Source organism: Melozone crissalis, unplaced genomic scaffold (genome assembly GCF_028551555.1).
Source record: "Melozone crissalis strain CALT ecotype California unplaced genomic scaffold, PUWL_Pcris_2 ptg000045l_1, whole genome shotgun sequence".
Taxonomy (NCBI): Eukaryota; Metazoa; Chordata; class Aves; order Passeriformes; family Passerellidae; genus Melozone; species Melozone crissalis.
In genome coordinates this window covers 10,812,579-10,832,941 of record NW_026535823.1, presented here as the reverse complement: position 1 = coordinate 10,832,941, position 20,363 = coordinate 10,812,579, and the positions used below count along the sequence as shown (strand labels likewise).

The following is a 20,363-nucleotide window of genomic DNA, read 5'->3' as shown; positions in this document are numbered from 1 at the left end:
GGAGACTACCAGGGCAAAAATTAAAATAGTTGAATCACCATGTATCGAATGAAATCCATCTATTTTCTGAGTTTGAACAAATCCAGATTCTATAGCTCTAAAGGATTTCTGTATTACCTTTGTGGGGTATTTCTTTGTGAAAACGTCCTGGTTAGCTGTGTATTTGCATGAAGCCAGCAGAGCTACGGTTTGTGCTGCGTTCCAAGGGCTGCAATGCTGCCCTGCTACACCTGAGTGAGTACAGGTGGCAAAGAACAGCTCAGCCACAGCTAGAAGAGCACCCCCATGGACCCCTCGTATTCCAGCAGCCCAACCCAGGAGGAGAAATATTTGTGATTTTAGCTGCTGTAAGGTCCATTCCTGGTCTTAGTCTATACTTCTGCACTAAACTTAATTTCTACCTTTTGACCAATAGCAACACTTTTTAGCACAGCAACAAGGCATATCAACACTTAAAAATCCTTCAGATTATTCATTTGACTAAAATAATAGCAGTGTCACCTCAGAGGGACCCACTGAGGACTGCAGAGCCATCTAACATCTGCCAGCGTTTCTTTTGCACAGAAGAGTTCATTATAATTTCACACCTCGTAGGGCTAACACCCCACTCCACTGACACATCCTTCTTTGCTTTTCCTGTGCCTTGTTATGCCTTAGTCTGCTGAATCTTGTGCATTCCTTTAGGAAATTTAGGAAAACTGCCTTTATATAAGTAAATTCAGCCAAAAGAAAGGGATTGGTATTCCTACAGTGATTAAGATACTTAAAGAGATGGACTGTAAACACAGATGTATAATTCCTTTGAAAGTCATACAAAATGCTAATGGTTGCCTACTCCTCTGTTCATTAAAGCTTTTTTTCTTTCTTTTCTGTCTCTCCTGTTAAAATATCTTGCAGTCATTTGTGAAAGATTATATGATTTCTATCACAAGACTTCTGCTGGGACTTGACACCACACCAGGATCTGGGTTTCTTTGTTCTGTAAGTTATTTAAAAAACCCAATCAGTACAGAGTACCAGAGAAGATTCTGTACTGTCTGCAAAATACTTCAACTTTCTTTGTATGGCATTTCCTTTTGTGAAAGTTCAAGGAAGGCCATCTGTTTCCTTTTTCATCAGGGAGAAGACAAGGAAATTAAACAGAAAACATACTCATTTTTAGTTCCATAGCAAAAAACATCTCCCTGAGAAAACACAATGCATTTTATTCAGCAGAAAATTAGAAAGTCAGGAAAACACAGAAATAGTGGATTTTATATGAAACAGCAATGGCAGTTTAGCAACCAGTGTAAAAATTAAGTATATAAAAGCCAGGAACCTGTATTGTGCAGCCTGACCAGGACTATCTCCCAATCTCCATTCCTATGGGCAATAAAGGCCATGAGTAATTTTTAAATAAAGATCAGCTGTATTAAATGACTAGAAGTTGGAATTCAAAAGTCATCCAGTTATTATATCTGTCAATATTCCCCAATGCAATTTAACTGTGTGTATACACAAATAAAAACACAACAGAAGTAATTTTTACTAAAATAAACCCCACTTTTCTGTTTCCTCCCACACCCACTATACTCTGCGTAGCAAACAGATCATTACAAGTTGAGTTATTTACAAGTTGCTTTGTGGCCATCTATAAAGAATGGCAGGAAGGTGTCAATGATGGTTTAAAAATTGTTTAAATAAAAATAACATATTTTTTGGCCAATCATTAAGCTTCATTACAGTGAATGTAAGAACACTTGAAAGTACAATTGAATCTCTAAAAACAAACTCATACATCTCAAAACAAAGCTTGTAATGAAGTAAGTGAGCTTCATGTAAGACTTCTATGCCACTTATGCTTAGTGTATTACTTCCTCCCCTCCCTTCAGCCTGCAGTCTGGTGGACAAAATTCAAAATGCTCATGCACTTCAGTCTATCCACACCAGTTTCTTACTCCTGACAATATTCAGTTTATTCATTTATATTTTAGTCAAAAATAGACACTGGGTGAAGGCTGCCATGTACATTTTAAGTAATCTTAAACCAAGACCAGAAGTTCATAATGTGAAACTGCTTCCACTACAATGTCTTCTAAACAGGGAGAAAGCAAAAGAACCTGTCTGACAAACTCAATAGAAGTTACAGATTTGTTGTAGAGCAAAGGTGCAACACTACAATGGGATAATTACCAGCTAGTGCTTAGTTTTGGTTTTTTTTTTCATGAGCTGCAGAGTGAACAAATGATAAACCCTCAAGAGTTAAAATTCCTCCCTCCTGTTATTATTTGCTCAGATGAAAATCACAGAAGAGGATCTATGGATTAGGACATATGCCAGACTGTACCAGAAGCTTTGTTCCTCTACAGGAGACATTCCAATTGGAGTCTACAGGACAGAATCCCAGAAGCTCACAACATCTGAGGTGGGTCACTCACCCTGCTTTCCATATGTGTCTGACTGCAGAGTGCACGAGCCTCTGCTGGCACCTGGCTGGTCACACAACCCAGGCTGAGCCCAGGCTCCAGCAGGGCCCAGGGCCAGGGCACACCCGGCCTTTGGTTCCTGTGCTCCCCTCCTATGGATGGATGGATGGATGGATGGATGGATGGATGGATGGATGGAGGGATGGAGGGATGGATGGAGGGGAGCCAAGGGGCAGCTGGGCACGGCTCAGGAGTGAGCTCTGCTCTGACCTCACTGTGCTCACTAACAGCAGGGTTTGTACCAAGGAATGGTACAAACCATTCCTTGGTACAAACCCTGCACCAGGCCCTCTGGCCCTTGCGCCAACAATGTGTCCATGTCTCAAAACAGGTGGCATTTCATGCTCATGTGACCTTCTAATTCACTCTCTTGTTGCTCATTTCTAGTTAGTGTTATTCAAAGTACTGTGGGATCTCTCTAAATTTAGCTGCTGAACAGTGATAATATTTTATATATGTATTTCTGTGTTTGCCACATAAATGTGTACATTTCTCCATCTCTCTGTTTATGAAAAATAGCAAAAATACTTTTTCCTGACTATTTAACATACTTTTTTTGTTTGGGCAGCTTTGATTTCTGTCATGTATTATCCATGTGTTTACATGACCATTAGTACTGCCATCTCATTAAGCCATGGCTTTCAAAGGCAACAGTGAGCAACAGGTCTCTCCTTTCTTTTGAAATACTCAGACATAGTTTAAACTAATTTCCAAGACAGGTAATTTATATTTTCTTTTCCATATTTCAGAAAAATATTAGAAAACATTCAGGCATATAATGCTTAATGGCAAGATTTGCTCCTGAGGAAGTACATTCAGGTGAAGTTAGTTTTATAAAAGGACAATACAAAAGCTGTGCAAGATCCCACCCAGCTCATGGAAATATCTCTTTGTGGACCATCACTTTCTCTGCAGGTGGCTTTTACAGCTTAGCCAGTGGACTCTGTCACTGCAATGATCTCTTTTGAACTATAGCAGCCTTAACATAATCCACCAAAATCATTCCTTGGAGAAGAATGTAGTCAGCCTTACTGCTAATATGAAAAAAGGTCTGTAACAGCCTTCCACAAAACAGAGGACATACTAGATTTTAAGAATTCATTAAATAAGGATAAGATAAAATTCATGGCAATGCTTTATTCTCACATTCAGGGCTGGCTTTTTAACTTCAGGTCCACAAAAAGAGAATTAGTAGTTCTGCTATTACTTCCTATCAACTTTCACAAGTAATCTCACAAAGCATTTGAGTTAAATCAGGTAGAAGATTGAGGAAGGGAGGTTGGAGAAACCTCCTAGTTAAATTTTCAAATTGTCAGGCGTTGGAAAATTGTGGAAGAATGGCACTCCTCCTTTATTAAGTGAAGAAAATGCAGTTGTTGGTCTTTCTAAGCTGAAGTCTTTGAATGCAGACCTTTAGTTGAATTTCCACACAAATACTTGTGCAGTTTCTTGTTTAGTGAATCAGAATTTGTACAACCGTTCCTCCCTCTAGAGAGGGGCAGGGAAATCTCCCCTCACCTACCTATTCCCCAGAATACAAAAGAGCAACATCTTGCTCTGCATCTGTGGCCTTTATGGATAGAGACCTACAAAGACAGAGATGCTGAAAGCCCTAATCTTTCTGCAAAGTGTTTATTTTGAAGTTAAAGGATTTTTTTACTTATTTCACTAATGAAATATTAGCATGGGTTATCATTTTAGCTTTTCAATACATTAAGCCAGAAGATAATCATTGGGTAAGATCTTTAAAATGGAAAAAAGAGAAAAGTACTTCACTCTTTTTACTCAGGAACTATGAACTTATAGCCATAAAGTTGAAGGTTTATAACTCAGAGAACCTTCAACATGATTATCAATTTGAGTTTAAACAGAAATAAGAAACTAAATTTGTACTGCACATTATTATTATGAGGCTGCTGTCTCATAATAACATGGGTAACTCGAGTCACGAGGACAAAATATGCCAATATTAATATTTAATATGTACTGTTTATCCTTTGGCACTCCCTTTTTCACTGTGCAAATGAGAAGCTCTCGTTTCACTGAAAGACACTCATAACTTCTTTAAAAATAAAGCAAGTTTTTAGTGACCCAGTAACTAAATAAGAAGTGAATCTAGCCAGCACCTCAATGACTATCACACCTATGACCCAAACCATTTCCACTACACTAAAAAAATATAAAAAAGATATACGAAATCTTTTTTCATTACCTGTATGGCTGCTTTTCTGTGGCTGCTGTTTAACAGTCCATATTTGTTTCTTTAGATTCACTTCTGTTTAAATTGTCTTTTGTTTTCTTTTTCCCCTTCCTTTGTCTTCTTTTCCCCCTTCCTTTGTCAGTCACGAGAAATGTCTTCACAAGTAAGTATTTGCTTATTGTCTGCCTGTTTCTGGGTGTCCTGGTTGAGGCAAGCCTCACACAGCTGCTGGCTTGCTTGCTCCCCCCAAGGTGGGATGGGGAGAAAACTGGGAGGTTGAAAGAGAGTAATCTCTTGGGCTCAGGTAAAGGCAGTTTGATAACTTAAGTAAAAGCAAAACAAAGCAAAGAGTTTGCTCACACTTGTGATGGGCAGGGGTGTTTGGCCATCTCCAGGAAAGCAGAGCTCCATCAAGCATTTCATTCCTTCATCTTCTTGCAGCTGTTCCTGCAGAGCAAAGCAGCCTGGATAAGGGATATCACTTTGGTCATTTGGGATCAGGTGTCCTGGCTGTGTCCCCTCCCAAGTTCTTGTGCTCTCCCCAGCCCACTTGCTGCTGGGGTGGGTGAGAAGCAGTAAAAGCCTTGGCTCAGTATAAACAGCACTCAGCAGTAAGGAAAACATCCCCATTATTAACACATTATCATCACACATCCAAAACACAGTCCCATACAGGCTGCTATGAAGAAATGTAACTCAGTCCCAGCCAGAAACTGTACAATTGGTTCAATTCTGGGAGTGAAATCCTCAGAGAAAATGGAACTGTGCAATGGATCATCCTTGAGTAAATGGATCTTAAAGTTGGTCCATTGTTCTGGACACAAACAGCTTGCTAAAATCTGAAAGCTGACAGACTGGGAATTTCAAAGGTGTCCTGTGGAATTCTGGTTCCTGTTGGGCCTGCTCCTGCTGAATTCTGAAGGCAACAAATCATCTTTACAGTGAAAAGATCATCTGGTGAAAGCCTTAAGCTTACACACATTAAACGCTAGTGGAGCAAAATCCCCAAGTTTGTCACAGAAGGAAAATGTGGCTGTACTTAGCAATGGTTTAGACAGCTTTTGGAACAGAAAAGTATTTCTAGAGCCCTGGATGCAAGTAGCACTCTTGGTAGTCAGAGCAGTAAAATTTAGTTAGTATAGCACTTGCAGTAAGGTAAAAAATAAGTGACTGCTTCAGGCTGGAACAGATGAAACTACACCTTCAAATATTTCACATCTTACACACAGCTCCCAGGGAGCAGCAAGGCAAGGGAGCAAAAATCTGAAGTGAATCAGTGTTTGATGTTATCAGCACAGATATCTCAATCACCATCACCTCAAATATGTACACTGGTGTACCTGTGATTACATTCCCATTCCTGCCATGTGTTGACCAGCCTAATGTTTAGATTTTAGGGCATGAAACATTCTATTAGAGCATCATGCCTGAGTAGGTCACAGCTGTCTGGCAGCACAAGTGAACAATCACACCCTTCAGGACACACAGTGAGACAGGAACCTGGTCTTAAAAACAAAAAGCAAACAAACCCAAGGGTTTAAAGGCAAGTGTTTCTTCTCTGTGTGGCACAGGAGTAACACCGTGGCATCAGTTATGCTTCTCATGCAACAGATTTACCCGCTATGGAACAAGAAAATGAAATTCAGTGAAAACAATTAAACCTCAAAGTAATGATAATTATGAAAGTATTTTTAAATGAAGTTCAAGACTGGTTAAATCAGAGGGGGACACACAGAAGTTCTTTGCATTGGAGTTTTATCTTCTGTGTGTTTAACAGCTGTCACTGGCAGACACACTTTTGTGTTGCTTTTGAAAGAGAGTTTGGGCTTTGATTTTGCTTTAAGTTGAACTTCTTCTTGCATACAGCAAAGAGCCATTCTGCACGTTCTCAACAGGCAGGATAAAACCTTCATTGTTGCTGAAGTAAATATTTAGCTTTATCACCTTCCTTTGTGCTTTCAGTTCACCTATGCCAGTGTTCCAAAACTTCAAGCTAAGGATTTACAGATTTCACAAAAACAAAATATTTATTCTTTCATTCGGCCTCACCCATTTAATCTCTGACTCAAGAAGTGACTTACCCTCCTGTAGTGATGATTGGTCTCTGCCTTTATTGCTGCCAGCAAGTCTGGTTATTTGTTTTGCCAAGAGCTTGACAAGGAAAGCTGCCAATGCAGGCAGGAAGAAAGGCAAAACAAGACCATCCTCTACACTCAGTTCATACCAATATCAATTTGTTCATACCAAATAGTCCTTCCTACCCATAAGTAGCACCTTTTCCTATGGAATATGCTCTGTCTACCTTAGTCCTTGCTGTAAAATGCCCACAAACCCAAAATGACAGTCTGACAAACACCAAAATCAAATTACATTCCTGTTCAAAGGGATCCAGGTTCTCTCTTCTTCCCTAACCTCAGTGGAGTCAGTAAAACAACTTCAAAAAATCAGGTTGTTTTAAAAAAAAAATCCAACCAGAAATCCCTTTTCTATTGCAGACTAAGCTGAAGAGCCTCAATAAATTAGCTGGTCTTTATTTGAGGCTTATTGCAAGATCCTAGTCTAGAATATTAAAAATGTGATTTTACTTGAAGTGCTACAAGATAAATATCTATAGTGTTCTTTTTAATTATGAGGTTTGGTTGTTTTGCTGTTTGATTGGGTTTGCTTGTTGCTTTTTTCTTTTACACAGATAAAAGCTAGTTTGTTCAAAAGTTAACAATACAAGTATCTTTCACACTGTATTCAGCTTACTCATATCAATACTATTTTATGGACCCCAGAAATCTGTGGTGAGCCTCTTACAGATAGGTTGTATTCAGCACTGATTAGGTCAACAGAATCTTGCTTTCAGATTTCATGTTAGTGGACAAAGGACATTGAGTAGCTCCTTTGTTAAAGTTCCTTTATTCACTGATTGCTACCAGCATATTCTGTCTGAGGGGATTCACACAAACTCACACTGTTCATTTATATCATCTTTGTTTTATACTTCATGTATTTATTTTAAACACTCACCACATTGAAATCTGTGACCAGTAACTTAGTAATGTGCTTTTACTGACACCATCAAGGACTTTGCTATTCCAGCATCAATAAAAGACATACAAATAGCACAAGAGGAACTCAGGATGTTATGGAAGTGGTTTTGAAACTAGAAATTAAACTACTCATTAAATCTAAAATACACATTGAAACAATTTATCTTAACGAAAGTTATCTTTTGAAATGTTTCCTCTTATGTTCTCTAGGAACTTTTCTTTGTTAGAAATACACTTGTAGTCCATCCACCTGTGTTATTTCAGTATTTGTACATGGATGTACCACTGGTCTTATTTGGGTGGCATAAGGAAAACACAGTAATAGAGCAACAGATTTTGGCTCTTAATTGGGGAGGATTTGTCTCTACATGGGTACTATCACCATTCTTTATGGTAGGAATCAATTACTGCTTTCACAAGAGGTGCCCTGAATCACACTGAAGGTTATGCATCCTAATTTCATGTGTGCTGGAAGGTCAGGAAGACCTGGGAATGTGAGACACAGTTAACAGGCATGATCTGCCTGTGGTCATAAGAGAGTACTGAAAACAATGCAGCCAAAGTTGAACCATTACTTAATGAGGGCACAACACATATGTAAAAAGCAGTTACACAACTTGGATTTCTAAAAATATGCAAACTGGAAAGAAAGTCATTCAGAACTGATTCCTAGATTCGGGAAGAGCAATATTAGAAGGCTAAATTTGCTCTTCTCAGAATCACAGTGCAACTGGCCAGAAAGTAACACTTTTGCTAACCTGCTTTTGCACTTGATGAAAGTATTTATGTTATAAATGAGCTTTTTGCATGAAAAGTCAAAGTCTAGTAAAGGGTGCCCAGTTCAGGAACAATTGCCAAGTACAAAGAGCTGAATCCCCTCAGCTCCTTTGCAGCCAAACCCCATGTCCAACTGCAGTGTTGGAAAGAGGACATCTAATCTGCTTCCATCTAATACAGCCCTTCATCTCTCTTGTCCTTTTCCTTTCAAGTCTCAAATCTCCATCAGCGTGGAGGATTGGGAGGACACCAAAGACACCAAGGAGCAGTTCAGCTGCCGCGGCAACCACCGGAACTCCACCTCCAGCGACCAGTCCGACCACCCGCTGCTGCGGAGGAAGAGCATGCAGTGGGCACGGCGCCTGAGCAGGAGGGCACCCAGGCACTCTGCCAAAACTGCTGAGAAGATCAACCAGCAGAGAATGAACCTCTACAGGAGGTCAGAAAGGCAGGAGCTTGCTGAACTCGTGAAGAACAGAATGAAGCACCTGGGCCTTTCTCCAGCAGGATACGGTACCGCTATACAGTACTTCAGTAGCAACATTTGCATGGTGCAAGGTGAACTATTTGTAAGAAATGATGGAGCCAAAACCAAAATACTAAGTTTACGATAGTGCTTTTTGTTTTGTTGGTTTAGGTTTGCGTTGTTTGCTTTTTTAATTTACGAAGAGTAACCTGGAGTCTTTTTAATTCTCACCCATTCCTGTGCTGAGATAAAAGGCTCAAAAGGTAGCACGTCAGTCACATTTATATTTAGTAGATGATATGCGCATGCTGAATTTATAAACATTCCCCAGTCATTGAACAGCTGCACCATATTTCCACAGAGCTCTTGAAATAAAGATGAAGACAGGGCTGTTGTGAAGTTCACTCGTATGTCAGGGTGGGGAGTTGTTTATATGTGAGGGATGTTTCCTTTTCCCCACAATTTTCAAAAATAATGCCAAATTATCATATGAAAGTCATTTTTAGAAAGCGTGTTTCACTAGGTCTTTGGATGCCATTTTTATCCATCAAATCATTCTCCAGCAAGGCTGATTCAGGTTGCTTTTTAGTTTGTAGGATTGTTTTGGGGTTTTTTAAGCTATGGACAAGAGCTCTGTAATACTTTTTAACACATGCACCACAGCTGCCTAGGTTGCCTTTCTCCAGCCTTGGCCCTGTAGCATGTTGGGTGGAAACCCCAGGACTATGGGTTCTAATTTCCTAGAAACACCAGGAATTTCTATATCTTTAAATACAGGCTCTTTATTCCACACCCCATCTGAATAATTTCTATGCCTGCTTTCTTACAACATGTTTCTATACACCTGCCTGCAGAAAGATTCAGGCCAAAGTATTTTCCACGGATTTCACAGGCCACAATAACATTTCATCAAACAGAAAAATGTTTTGTAAATTTAATTAACATTTATAACAAAAAAACTTTGTTGTATTCCTGCTTTTCTTTTCAAATCCTAGTTAAAAGCCAAAAGTAAATATTCATTTCATTACTCAAATTTAGGACTATTAGATACCATCTACAAAGCAGTAAAATCTTCATAGTTAAATGCTTTACCTGATTACATTTATCTGAATCTGAGTTATACGTTTTCCTAAAGAGCTGCAGAAGATTTAACACTGAAGCTCTGCCTCTCCTTTTGCCTCTCCTCTTTAGTCTGATAAGATTAAAACCAGTCTCACTGCAGCAGCCCAAGGAGTGTGCCAACAGAAAATGATATAAATTAAATTGCAATGGCAGCTACAAAAGTGTAGGTTAGACCTTAAAAATAAAAATTGTCAGTCTTCATTTCAGCCCATCATTAGGAGAACAGTTAAAAATGCAAGAGATATACCACTTTCCATTTATACAGCCTTCACATTTCAAGCCCTTGGCACAGGTGATAAAAGGGAAGTGCTTCCCAGATAAATAGAAAAAAGGGAAAAAAAGGTTTATGTTGACCAAATCTGGATATGGATGAGGATGCCATACACCTGCATTTAACCTTGGTCATCATTTGAACTTGATAACAGCCAAGCACAGGAGTCCCTGCCCACCAGAAACTTACCTAAGCTGCCGGACAGATTGGTAAATCACACTGAAATTGGGTTACATTCAAATTCTATGACTGAAAAAAACCCAGAAGACTTTTAAAACATTAGAAAACAGGATGTTTTTACAGCTGATAACTCAAAAGATAATCTGATAATGTCAGGGAGTTTCAATGTGAGTACAGTTGAAAAGAAATTGCTAAACTTATTTGAAATCACTCTGACACCAGACACTTTTCTGAAGGTCTATGAACTTTCATCAAATTAATATGTCAGAAGTAATGCTTCTCACAATTCATTTGTAAATGTAATTTACTTGGTACTTTTTTCCCCCTGTCCTCTAGATGAAATGAATGATCATCAGAACACCCTTTCCTACATCCTGATCAACCCTTCTCCAGATACAAGATTAGAGCTGAATGATATAGTGTAAGTTAAAGCACATACATAAACAAATAGTCACAAGACCTGCAAAAAAAAAGTAGATTTCTATTTAAAGAAACATCTAATTATACTACATCTGTATATACTTTAAATACACATATAAATATATAATACATATATTTATAATGTTGTTAAATTGTCATCCTCCTCTTACTCTGCATTTTAAATTGAAAAAATCTAACCAATGCTACCACAGGAACCAAACCAAGCTCCTTCAAAGTCTAAGTCCTGCTCAGATCTTTTCAACATTACAGCTGTATGCACTTACCCTGGTGTGCAGCATGTTGTTTTAGTTACAGCTGTGGTTTCTTTTTGTAGATACTTGATCCGACCCGACCCATTGACTTATGTTCCAAATGCTGGACCCAGCCGAAAGAACAGCTTCTGCAATACAGTGGGACAGGACACCAGGGAGGAGACACAACTTTGATATGGAACTCACCACAACATTCAGAGACAGTTTTGTACACATGTTGTTTCCACTAACCATTTTGCAAACTGAGTGGTATATTTTATTCAGATTTTGGAAACAAAATGACAGTGGGTAAGTGACCAAATGCAGAAATGCGGTGCCTAGAAACTCTGATTTCAGGGATTGTCAGGTCTGTGGCCTGTTCAGTATGGAAGTTGAACTTTGTCAGCCTAGCAGAATGATGACAACCTGTTGCTATTTAACCCACATGAACAAATGTCAGATTCTACCACGTTTTGCTTAGATGCTCCTAAGCATATTTAGGTGGCAGCATGTCAGTGACTGAGCTTCTGACCAGTGTCAGATTATCTGATGCCCATAGAGAGTCAATGCCTGATTTGGAGTAGCAAATATGTTAATACCTAAAGCTGCCAACAAGGCTTTGTGTGTCAAGAATTCAGTCTTTGAAATTATTTTCAATCTCAGCCTATCTCCCACTTTTTATTAGCACAGATTAGTTTCAGTCCCATTTTAGCCTCCAGGACCTGGGTTTTTGTTCCCTGGGTTTACACTCACCAGGCTGAATGACACAACCTGGTCATGCTGTAGAGGCTGAGATTGAGACACATCAGTGACAGAACAGCCCAGCTGCAGGAAAGTCCCTCCCATCTCACACAGGCAGCTCTCCCAACACTGGCAAAAAACCAGGGAGTTACTGTGTGAAGCTGCATACAGGGGTAGCTCAGGTGAAACAATCCTTTGAGCCTTGGTGGGTTTTTCTATAGAAACCTGAGTAGATTATAACACAGAAGTGAGAGCATCCCTCTAGGAATGATTCCTACAAGCACTTAACATTTTCATGATTATGCCAGAACTACAGTTTGTCCATAGCATTTCATGCCTAGTCATCCAGATTACCCAAAAGTGATACCTTTTTACATGAAATTACGTATCTCATTGAAGATTAAAGAAATTTATAACCCATTCACAAAATGAATGTAATTCCACATAGTGTGAAAAAGCATTATGGATCTAAAAACTCTGCTTTGGCATGAGGTACACACAAAAGCATCTGCTTGTGTAAGAAGCAACTAAAATTGTTCAAGCTTTCTACAGAATTAAGCATGTCTGTCCATGATCTTCCAAAATCATTGTCACAAATAGGGAAGAACATACTTGAGGTTTTAAACTCCCTTCTGTTACAAGTGTCCATATAGACCCAAGTAATTTTGCAGGTAGTCTAATATGGAAAAAATTATTATTCTTTGAACTCTCTTGATGTCCTATTTGTAAAAAAAAAAAAAAAAAAAAAAAATCAAAACTGCTTGTATTCTCTTCTATATTAATTGGTAGAAGTACATTCTATTTCTAAAACAGAAACTACAACCAGATTGCCCAGCAAGCAGCTCTTGAATGTGAGCCTGTTTATCAGCATTGTATGGATACTGAAATCAAGTCACGTTCATATTAGGAATGACAGCAAATCTGCTTTTACTTCCTGCCTTCCTTTTAATGATTGCAAGGTTTAACAATTCAGTGGTTCTGCTTAGAGTCCATTATTGCTCAGTGCTTTTCCACACTGGAGTCATTCACTAGTTTATTCACAGATAAAGTACTTCAAATGGGCACTGTGGGAAACAAAGAAACAATTGAAACAGCTGCACAGACTGAAGTCTACATTTTTTCAGAAAGAAAAAGAAACAGTATATGGCACAGGATCCTGCCAAGACCTGCCATAGAAGTTACCCAGAAGAGTTTGCATGGGCAGTGTGAATAACTTTTCTATTTTTAATATCTTCAGGGAGAAGACTCTATTCCAGTTGAATATTTTTTTAAAAAATACAAGTTTCTTAAAAATGTTCATTCCAAAATATTAGAAGGATCTGTTGTTGCATACGGAAGGCTTCTCTAATGGAGTCTCAAGGAGGCAGAGAGGCTTCCAGAACCATGGCTATCCTCCAGCAGGCAAGCTGGACACTCTGCTTTTAGCCTGAGTCACAGTTCACAGGAATTCCTGTGTGTGTGTACAGCACACACCACTGATTTAAGGACTCTCTGCCAAAAGGATCCATAGCGAGGGCTTGAGTCCTCCCATTTAACAGCCCATAAAGCAGCAGAAACAAGCAGCCAGCTGTGTCCATTTGCCCACTTAACTCAGCAGAATTGCTGCTTGGCTAGATTAGAATAGTGGCATCTAATGTGACCCGGTATTTCTCCAGGCTTAATGAATTTCTAATTGCTCATTAGCCTCAGAAGATTTGCTAAAGCAAACACAAACACAGCTGGAGACACTTGGAGTCCCTAAAATGAATGCAAGGCAATCTTTGTGAACCAAACACTTTAGTTCTCTTCAAAATCTGCTGGAAGACAAGCAAGGTAGTAAAAACTAACAACAGCTTCTGATGAAGCAGAAGTTCTAATAACCCATGAATAAAGTATCGCAAAGTTCAGCTGTTCAGAATAATGCTGTTTTTCATGTTGAAAGCAGAACAGGTTTGCTTCCTCTGGAGTATCTTCACAGACAGACTGCATTCTAGTGGAATTTTGATCTTCCAAGACCAGCCTAAGCACCACTACATTATCCCTGAATGAGACAGTATGCACGGTCCCTCAGTGGCCAGGGAGGTGATTCTTTAATGGTCATCCTGCAGGCAATCTTATGTTCACACACTTTTTTTCTCATCATGATTATCAGAAATGTAACACAAGCCTAACTGGACCAGACTGAAGAACAGGAGTCTCAAGGCTCAGTGCTGGAGAAGGGATGATGAAGTTCTAGAATGGGCAGGGTCAAACGACTGTTGAACAGAGGGGTGTGAGCAGGCACCAGTGCACTCAGTAGAGGGAGAAATGTGGAGCTGTGAAAAAAAGATTATTTCTCTCTGTATTAACTGTATGTATTTTTCCTCCTGGCTCACTTCTGTCAACAACCCAAAGATGGCCCTCTTCCCCAGCACTGCCTTAGCACAGCCCAAGCAGTTTGGTACCGAGTCACAGACCCAGACAGGGAAGTGCTAGCTGATAATAACTGCTTCATTCTCAAGGGAATTTCCAGCAAAGCCGGAACCTATGAAAATGTGTTACCTAGTCTGCAATAAAAAAAGTCCCAAGAACTCTTTCAATGGCATGCAGTGTGTTTCATTAACTGTTTCACTCCAATTCCACGACACACATGAATTCAGGTACAAAGTAAAAAGCATAAAGTTCTTGAGTTTTTGAAACTTGCAATGGAAATGAATTATTGAAGTTGTGACATTTTGTCTCAGTAATTAAGATCAATTATTTCCCAGCATAGATATTTTCTCTCTCACAAACAACTTTATACCACAACTACACTTTAACAACTTCCAAGTATACAAATGCAAATTACTGAATATTACACCGCTTTATTTACCCGTGCACCAAAAAAAGCTAAAGAACAAATAAATATTAGGCTTCAGCAAAGGAGGAAAACTGAAATGACATCAAGTGCAGCAGAGGTAACACACAATTCTCTGGTTTCTAGAGAATTAGGGCTGAAAGTAATCATTCTGTAATTTTGGAACACTGACATGAGATTTTGCACCATTGAATTCTGCTTGATATCCAATGGAAACCAGCCACTAAAATCTGGAAATGAATTAATAACATGAAGCAGTTCTATGCAGGTACATCAATTTGTACCTCAAGGCTATAAAAATACTTCTTCAAGGCAGTGCTATAAATGCAGAATTTATAAAACTAAGAAATACGCATAAAATATGGTTGCATGTTCTTGATATTCTATTAGAAACAACCCTACCCACCTTGAAACAGATGCACAATGAATAAATGTCTAAAGAGCAGCACTTCAAAATTTCAGCTACTGTTCCTTGTGCTTGTATGGAATATGCATTGCAGTGATACAGGAAATGAGTTAATAATTCATATTAAGTTACGAGAGATGACCCAGACTTTGCTTCTTTTCATTTTCTGAAGCTAATTGAAAATATTAATGATAATATTGTTATGTACTTAATTATTGCCTCCACTGCCAATGCAAGGATGTCAATAATGATAATTCAACACAAATATAAACTCCTAAGAAACTTAAACAGGCAAATATTTCTATTTCATTAAGTAAAAAAACAAGCATTTGACATTCCTGTGAACTAAATTTTCTACAAAATCTAGACTTTAAACTGTTATGATTTGGAACTGGCCCATGCCAACCAGCAGAGAGACTGGGAGGCAAAGCATGGAAATGAAAGAGTAAATACTACTTCATGTGCACACCAATTACTGATCCTACTGATCACTTCTCCTATTTCTTGTATCCTTTCACCAGTATGGGCTGGCTGATGAACTGGTTCATTTTGCTGGCAAGTCTATAGCTTTTAATAGTTTTAGGTTTGGTATTTATTCCTTCTAGGATTTATAAACTCTCACTGTTTCCATAAATGTACAGTGGTGTGGCAGACTTCACAGACTCCAAACAAAAGCAATGAATTAGAATCTTTATAACCTTTTATTTGTACAGCTGGCAAGTCTTTGTTAATGCTTATTAGTGACTTTGCTGCTTGTGCACTCAGCTTTAGGTTGTGGTGAAGCCTCCATTACCTTATCTTATACAATCATGGAATCATTAGGGTTGGAAAATGCCTCCAAGATCATTTTAGTCCAGCCTTTCACCAAGCACCTCCATGCCAGCTAAACCACATCACTGAATGCCACGGGCCATGTCCTGTCACTTCTTGGGACACCTCCAGCAATGTTGACTCCACGCCTTCGTTGGGCAGCCTGTTCAAATGCTTGACAGCTCCTTTCTATGAGGAAATTATTGCTGATGGCCAACCTGAATCTCCCCTGCAGCTTGAGGCCTTTTCCTCTCATCCTGTCTCTGGTTGCTGGCAGAAGAAACCAACCACCTTTCTATGACCTCCTTTCAGGCAGTTGTAGAATGGGATAAGGTCTCCCCTGAGCCTCCTTTCCCCTCCAGGCTCCTCATCAGACCTGTGCTCCAGGCCCTTCTAGGCTCAGTTGTCCTTCTCTGGACTCACTGCAGCATCTCAAATTCTTCCTTGGACTGGGGGGCTCAGAGCTGGACACAGGATTTGAGGTAAGGCCTCACCAGTACTGGGAACAGAGGGACAGTCCCTTCCCTGGTCCTGCTGGCCACACTATCCCTGATAAAAGCCAGGATACCCTTGGGATCCTTGGCTACCTTGGCACAGCTGGCTCTTGGTCAGTTGCTCTCAGCCAGCATCTCCAAGTCCTTTTCTGCTGGGCCCCATGTTCAAGAATTTCTGAATGACCTGGAGAACTTTATTGCCATCCAGGCAATAGGAGAACATGTGAGGGTTGAGTTTGTTGGGTTTTGCTCACCTTTGTGGGTTGTTACTGCACAACTGTGCATGACATGGTACTCCCCACCCAGGTAAAGGGAACAGACTGCAGAGTTGAGCTCATTGCATTGTTTAATGTAAGATGAAGTTGTCAGCTATACAAGTGATGCCTTAAGTTTTAGCTTTCATGTTTTTCAGATTCTGTGCTGCCTAGGGGTGTAGCTCTGAGCTTCATATGAAGTGTCAGTAAGTTCTCTTCACAAGGTAGGTAGACAAAACAATTCTATTCCAGCTTGAGATCAAGGACAAACCATTACAATTTTCTAGGCCCAAAAGTATAAACAATGGAGAACTGAAGAGAGCAACAAGGAGGATGGAACTTCACAACCTGAAGCTGTAATTGGACAACCCCAATATGCAATGGACCAAGACTTATAAAAGTGAGAGGCCTCATGACCAATCATCCATTTTTGTGACCATTTTGGGTGTAGCCCTGGGCAGGCACTTGTACTGCCCAAGGTGTATCCATTGAGACCTTTTAATAAATACCTACTTTATTCCTTTAGTTCTGTCTAGTCTCTGTTCCAGGTTCAGCCTGTCTAGGCATCACAAGATGTCATGGTTTCTATCATATTCAATATGATAGAAATATTCAATATGACATAATATTTCAACATATTATGTCCAAAAAGACTCATTTTTTTAACACAACTTCCTGTAAAACTTTTAACATTTTAGAAATTATGGAGAGACCTCAGGGCTAGGAAAGCCCTGAGGGAATGTTGTCCTTGCTAGCTGTATCTTTCCCGAGGTAAATGCAAAAAGGTCTTTGAAGTCCAGATGAATAGGTGCCCATTTGAGATAGAAAAATTGTCCTGTGCAGGTATTAGCTGAGCAATAATATTCCTTAATAAAAAGGTCTAAGACCAAATTCCTGTAAGGGAGAAATGCATTGTGTTCAGTGGCTGCACCACAGGTTCCCACTGTCAGTGGAATGGAGCTGCACAGAGCACACAAAGATTGCACTGCAGGATTCAGGGGCTTCTTCATGAAACACCATCATGTACATTTACAAAATGTCATTGGGGATGCATATAATGTATACTCACTTTTCACTTCCAGCTGAAGTGTTTGGTATTAATGTGATTGACATTCTGATTTCCATGTGCGTCTGATAGGGATTTTGACTGAAACTTTTATCTTCTGAGGTTAGTAAGCACCATCTTATTTTTTACTTAACTATGATGATATTTTGTACACAGCCGAATGCCCTAAAATGCAGTTTAATATATCACTAACAGGTCAGTCTATCTGCATTTAATTTTCCTCTTTTTATTACATCTCCATGATAACAAATAAGTGGTATCTTGTGTGTGAGGTTTTCTATGTATATATAACCACAGAGAGTAGTAGCCACTCTGGGCACTGAGATCTGGGAAATGCTAATGTTAGATTTTCTGAAGACGCAATTTCTGCCCACATTTCTGGCACTAATTCCCCAGCACAGGATATCTTGTATGCTTCCTTCTTCGGTCACACTGGAATGCCACATGAGTACATTTAATGGTACATAGGCAAATTACATCGAGCAGTATGAAATTAACACATTAACTTATTCATTTTTAATGAAAGAACAAGTTTTATTGCATTGTCTTTGCCTTTTCTTCAGTAGGGTTGATATGGTCTCTTGCTGGCTTTAAAAATTAATTGATGCTTCATCCAGAACTAAATAAGGTAAATCAGAATTCACTCAACAGAGAAAGGCTTCTTTATGGAGGAAAAATCCTTTGAATTCAACCTAATACAAAACCTAGGCACCTGATTCAGGATGTCCGTGGACCTTGAAAGTTATCATTACACAGGTGTTCTGTTGCTACTAAGAAAACATCTGCTGCTTTGCCCATTGTCAAAGCAAGTTCCTAGGATGCTCCAGGATGGACCTTTCTTTCCTGACATGTGTGTTTCTTCTCTTGCAGTGTTTCCCAATAGAGTATGTGCTCATGTGGCTCAATGTGATGAGATGTAATTAACTCATTGTACGCACAAGGAGAAAATGGAACCTTGTGTATGTTAAACAGCGATTTAGGAGATGGTGCTATTTCTACTCCCTTTGCATTAAGACAAAACCCTACGTAAACATCTTCCAAATGTATAAATTTAATCATTAAAGAAGCATCTACAATTTTTGCAGCCAGGTCTCCAGAAAACACGTAGCCAGTTCCTGAACAGAAAGGGTGGTATTTGTTTTCTGGGAATTCTTCTTCTGATATGTACCATTTACTGGCTTTATTCCGAATAGGCCTGTGCCCTGTCATTAAATGGCCTGTGAAATAATTCTGTGTGGGAGGTGGGAGAGGCCTGAGGAGCTTTTCAATCAAGTGCATCATGTTGACAAAAACATCACTGTCTGTCTTCATAGCAAACCTCGCGCCACTGCAGTAGGTGGCCACCCCGCTCATGCCCATCAGAGTTTTAAGAGTTAAGTTGTTGTAAGTGTCCAGGAAGTCCTGCTGGATGATGTCATGATACTGCTCACTTTCTCTCAGCAGAACGTCCCCTTTGTCACCCCTGGGGTCAATGCCCAGCATGAACAGCCGAACAATGTCCGCGCTAGGAACCGCGGCTTCGCTCGCCCAGCTCTCCCGGATGGCTTTTCTGTGCTGCAGCTCGGCTGCTGTTGTTGATATCAGCAATACCAAGAAAGGTGTTCTATCTTTACACTTCTCTTCTTTGTTAGTAATGAATGCAAATAGCTGTGTTGGAGTGGGCGTGGCTTTATTCCCAGATTTCTCATTTTCAGGTGGTAGTTCTCCATTTTGTTTCCCTAAGATTTGTTTGAAATTTATAGATAATTTTCTAAATAAACTCTTTTCACTTTCCATGTGAAGATCATTACTTTTAGGTCGAGCAGCAAGGTGAGGAGAAGTATAAAAATAGGAAATCAAATATATTGTAAAAGAGATGGTGAAAACCAGGAAAAGACTTCTCTTGATGCATTCCATGGGACAGAAGAATCCACTACAACAGCTCATGCTGGTAGCTGTAACAGGATGCACAATAAGTGCAGATATTTTGTTAGAATAGCAGCTAATTGTTTTCCTCCGTGACACAAAGATAAAACCCGCCTTCAGGCTTCTAATTCCTCAGGATTCCTTTCAGTTTCTTATTATTAAAAGAATCCTATTATTTCATTTTAGAATAAATTGCAAAAATTTTTATCAAAGATAAAAAAAATTAAAATTTCTGTATTAAATTTTCAGGCTTTTCTTCCTAAGAGAAATACAGTATGATAGAAACAATAAGAAATAAATGAAACTAAATAAATACACTATTAAAAGTAATAATTTCATCAGATAGAACAGAAATTATTCTGATCTATATTAAATATTGAAATAATTGTAAAATATAAAGACATTTTAAGTTCCTGTAGGCTTTACAAAAAGTTATCACATAATTGAATCATCCAGAGTTAATGAAATATTATGATTGATTATGGATTCATAGCATTGGAAGCTATTATGATAAATCAAAAATTTAAAGCATGGCTGAAAGTGATTGTCTGGGCTCTATAAAACATTAATGCAGACAGACTTGGAGATGAAGTGCCCCCTGCCAGCAACTATCTCTGTAAAGAATGCCTGAAACAACTGTCTTAATCTAGATCCATACATTTCAATTGGCTTCAGCTGAGGG

The 20,363-nt window shown here is 39.2% G+C and overlaps 2 protein-coding genes across 2 annotated transcripts in view; one reads left to right on the top strand and one right to left on the bottom strand.

The window, feature by feature from the left end:
- The window catches only part of KCNT2 (potassium sodium-activated channel subfamily T member 2), a 112,967-nt gene extending 100,776 nt beyond the window's left edge, over positions 1-12,191 (top strand). Inside the window, exons 26-30 of the mRNA XM_054285841.1 lie at positions 898-981; positions 2,276-2,404; positions 8,693-8,993; positions 10,856-10,940; positions 11,274-12,191. Of these exons, the coding sequence (XP_054141816.1) occupies positions 898-981; positions 2,276-2,404; positions 8,693-8,993; positions 10,856-10,940; positions 11,274-11,385 (711 nt within the window). The 3' untranslated portion in view covers positions 11,386-12,191. The remainder of the gene's footprint in view (positions 1-897; positions 982-2,275; positions 2,405-8,692; positions 8,994-10,855; positions 10,941-11,273) is intronic.
- A 5,181-nt stretch (positions 12,192-17,372) lies between these two features.
- LOC128943168 (beta-1,3-galactosyltransferase 2-like) lies at positions 17,373-19,702 on the bottom strand. The gene has a single exon (XM_054286005.1). The coding sequence runs from the start codon at positions 19,700-19,702 to the stop codon at positions 18,590-18,592; it is 1,113 nt and encodes a 370-aa protein (XP_054141980.1). The 3' UTR covers positions 17,373-18,589.
- Between the last annotated feature and the right edge of the window lie 661 nt (positions 19,703-20,363).

Excerpts from the sequence above, each read along its gene's own strand:
- LOC128943168 (XM_054286005.1), bottom strand. The coding sequence starts at position 19,702 with ATGAGCTGTTGTAGTGGATTCTTCTGTCCCATGGAATGCATCAAGAGA.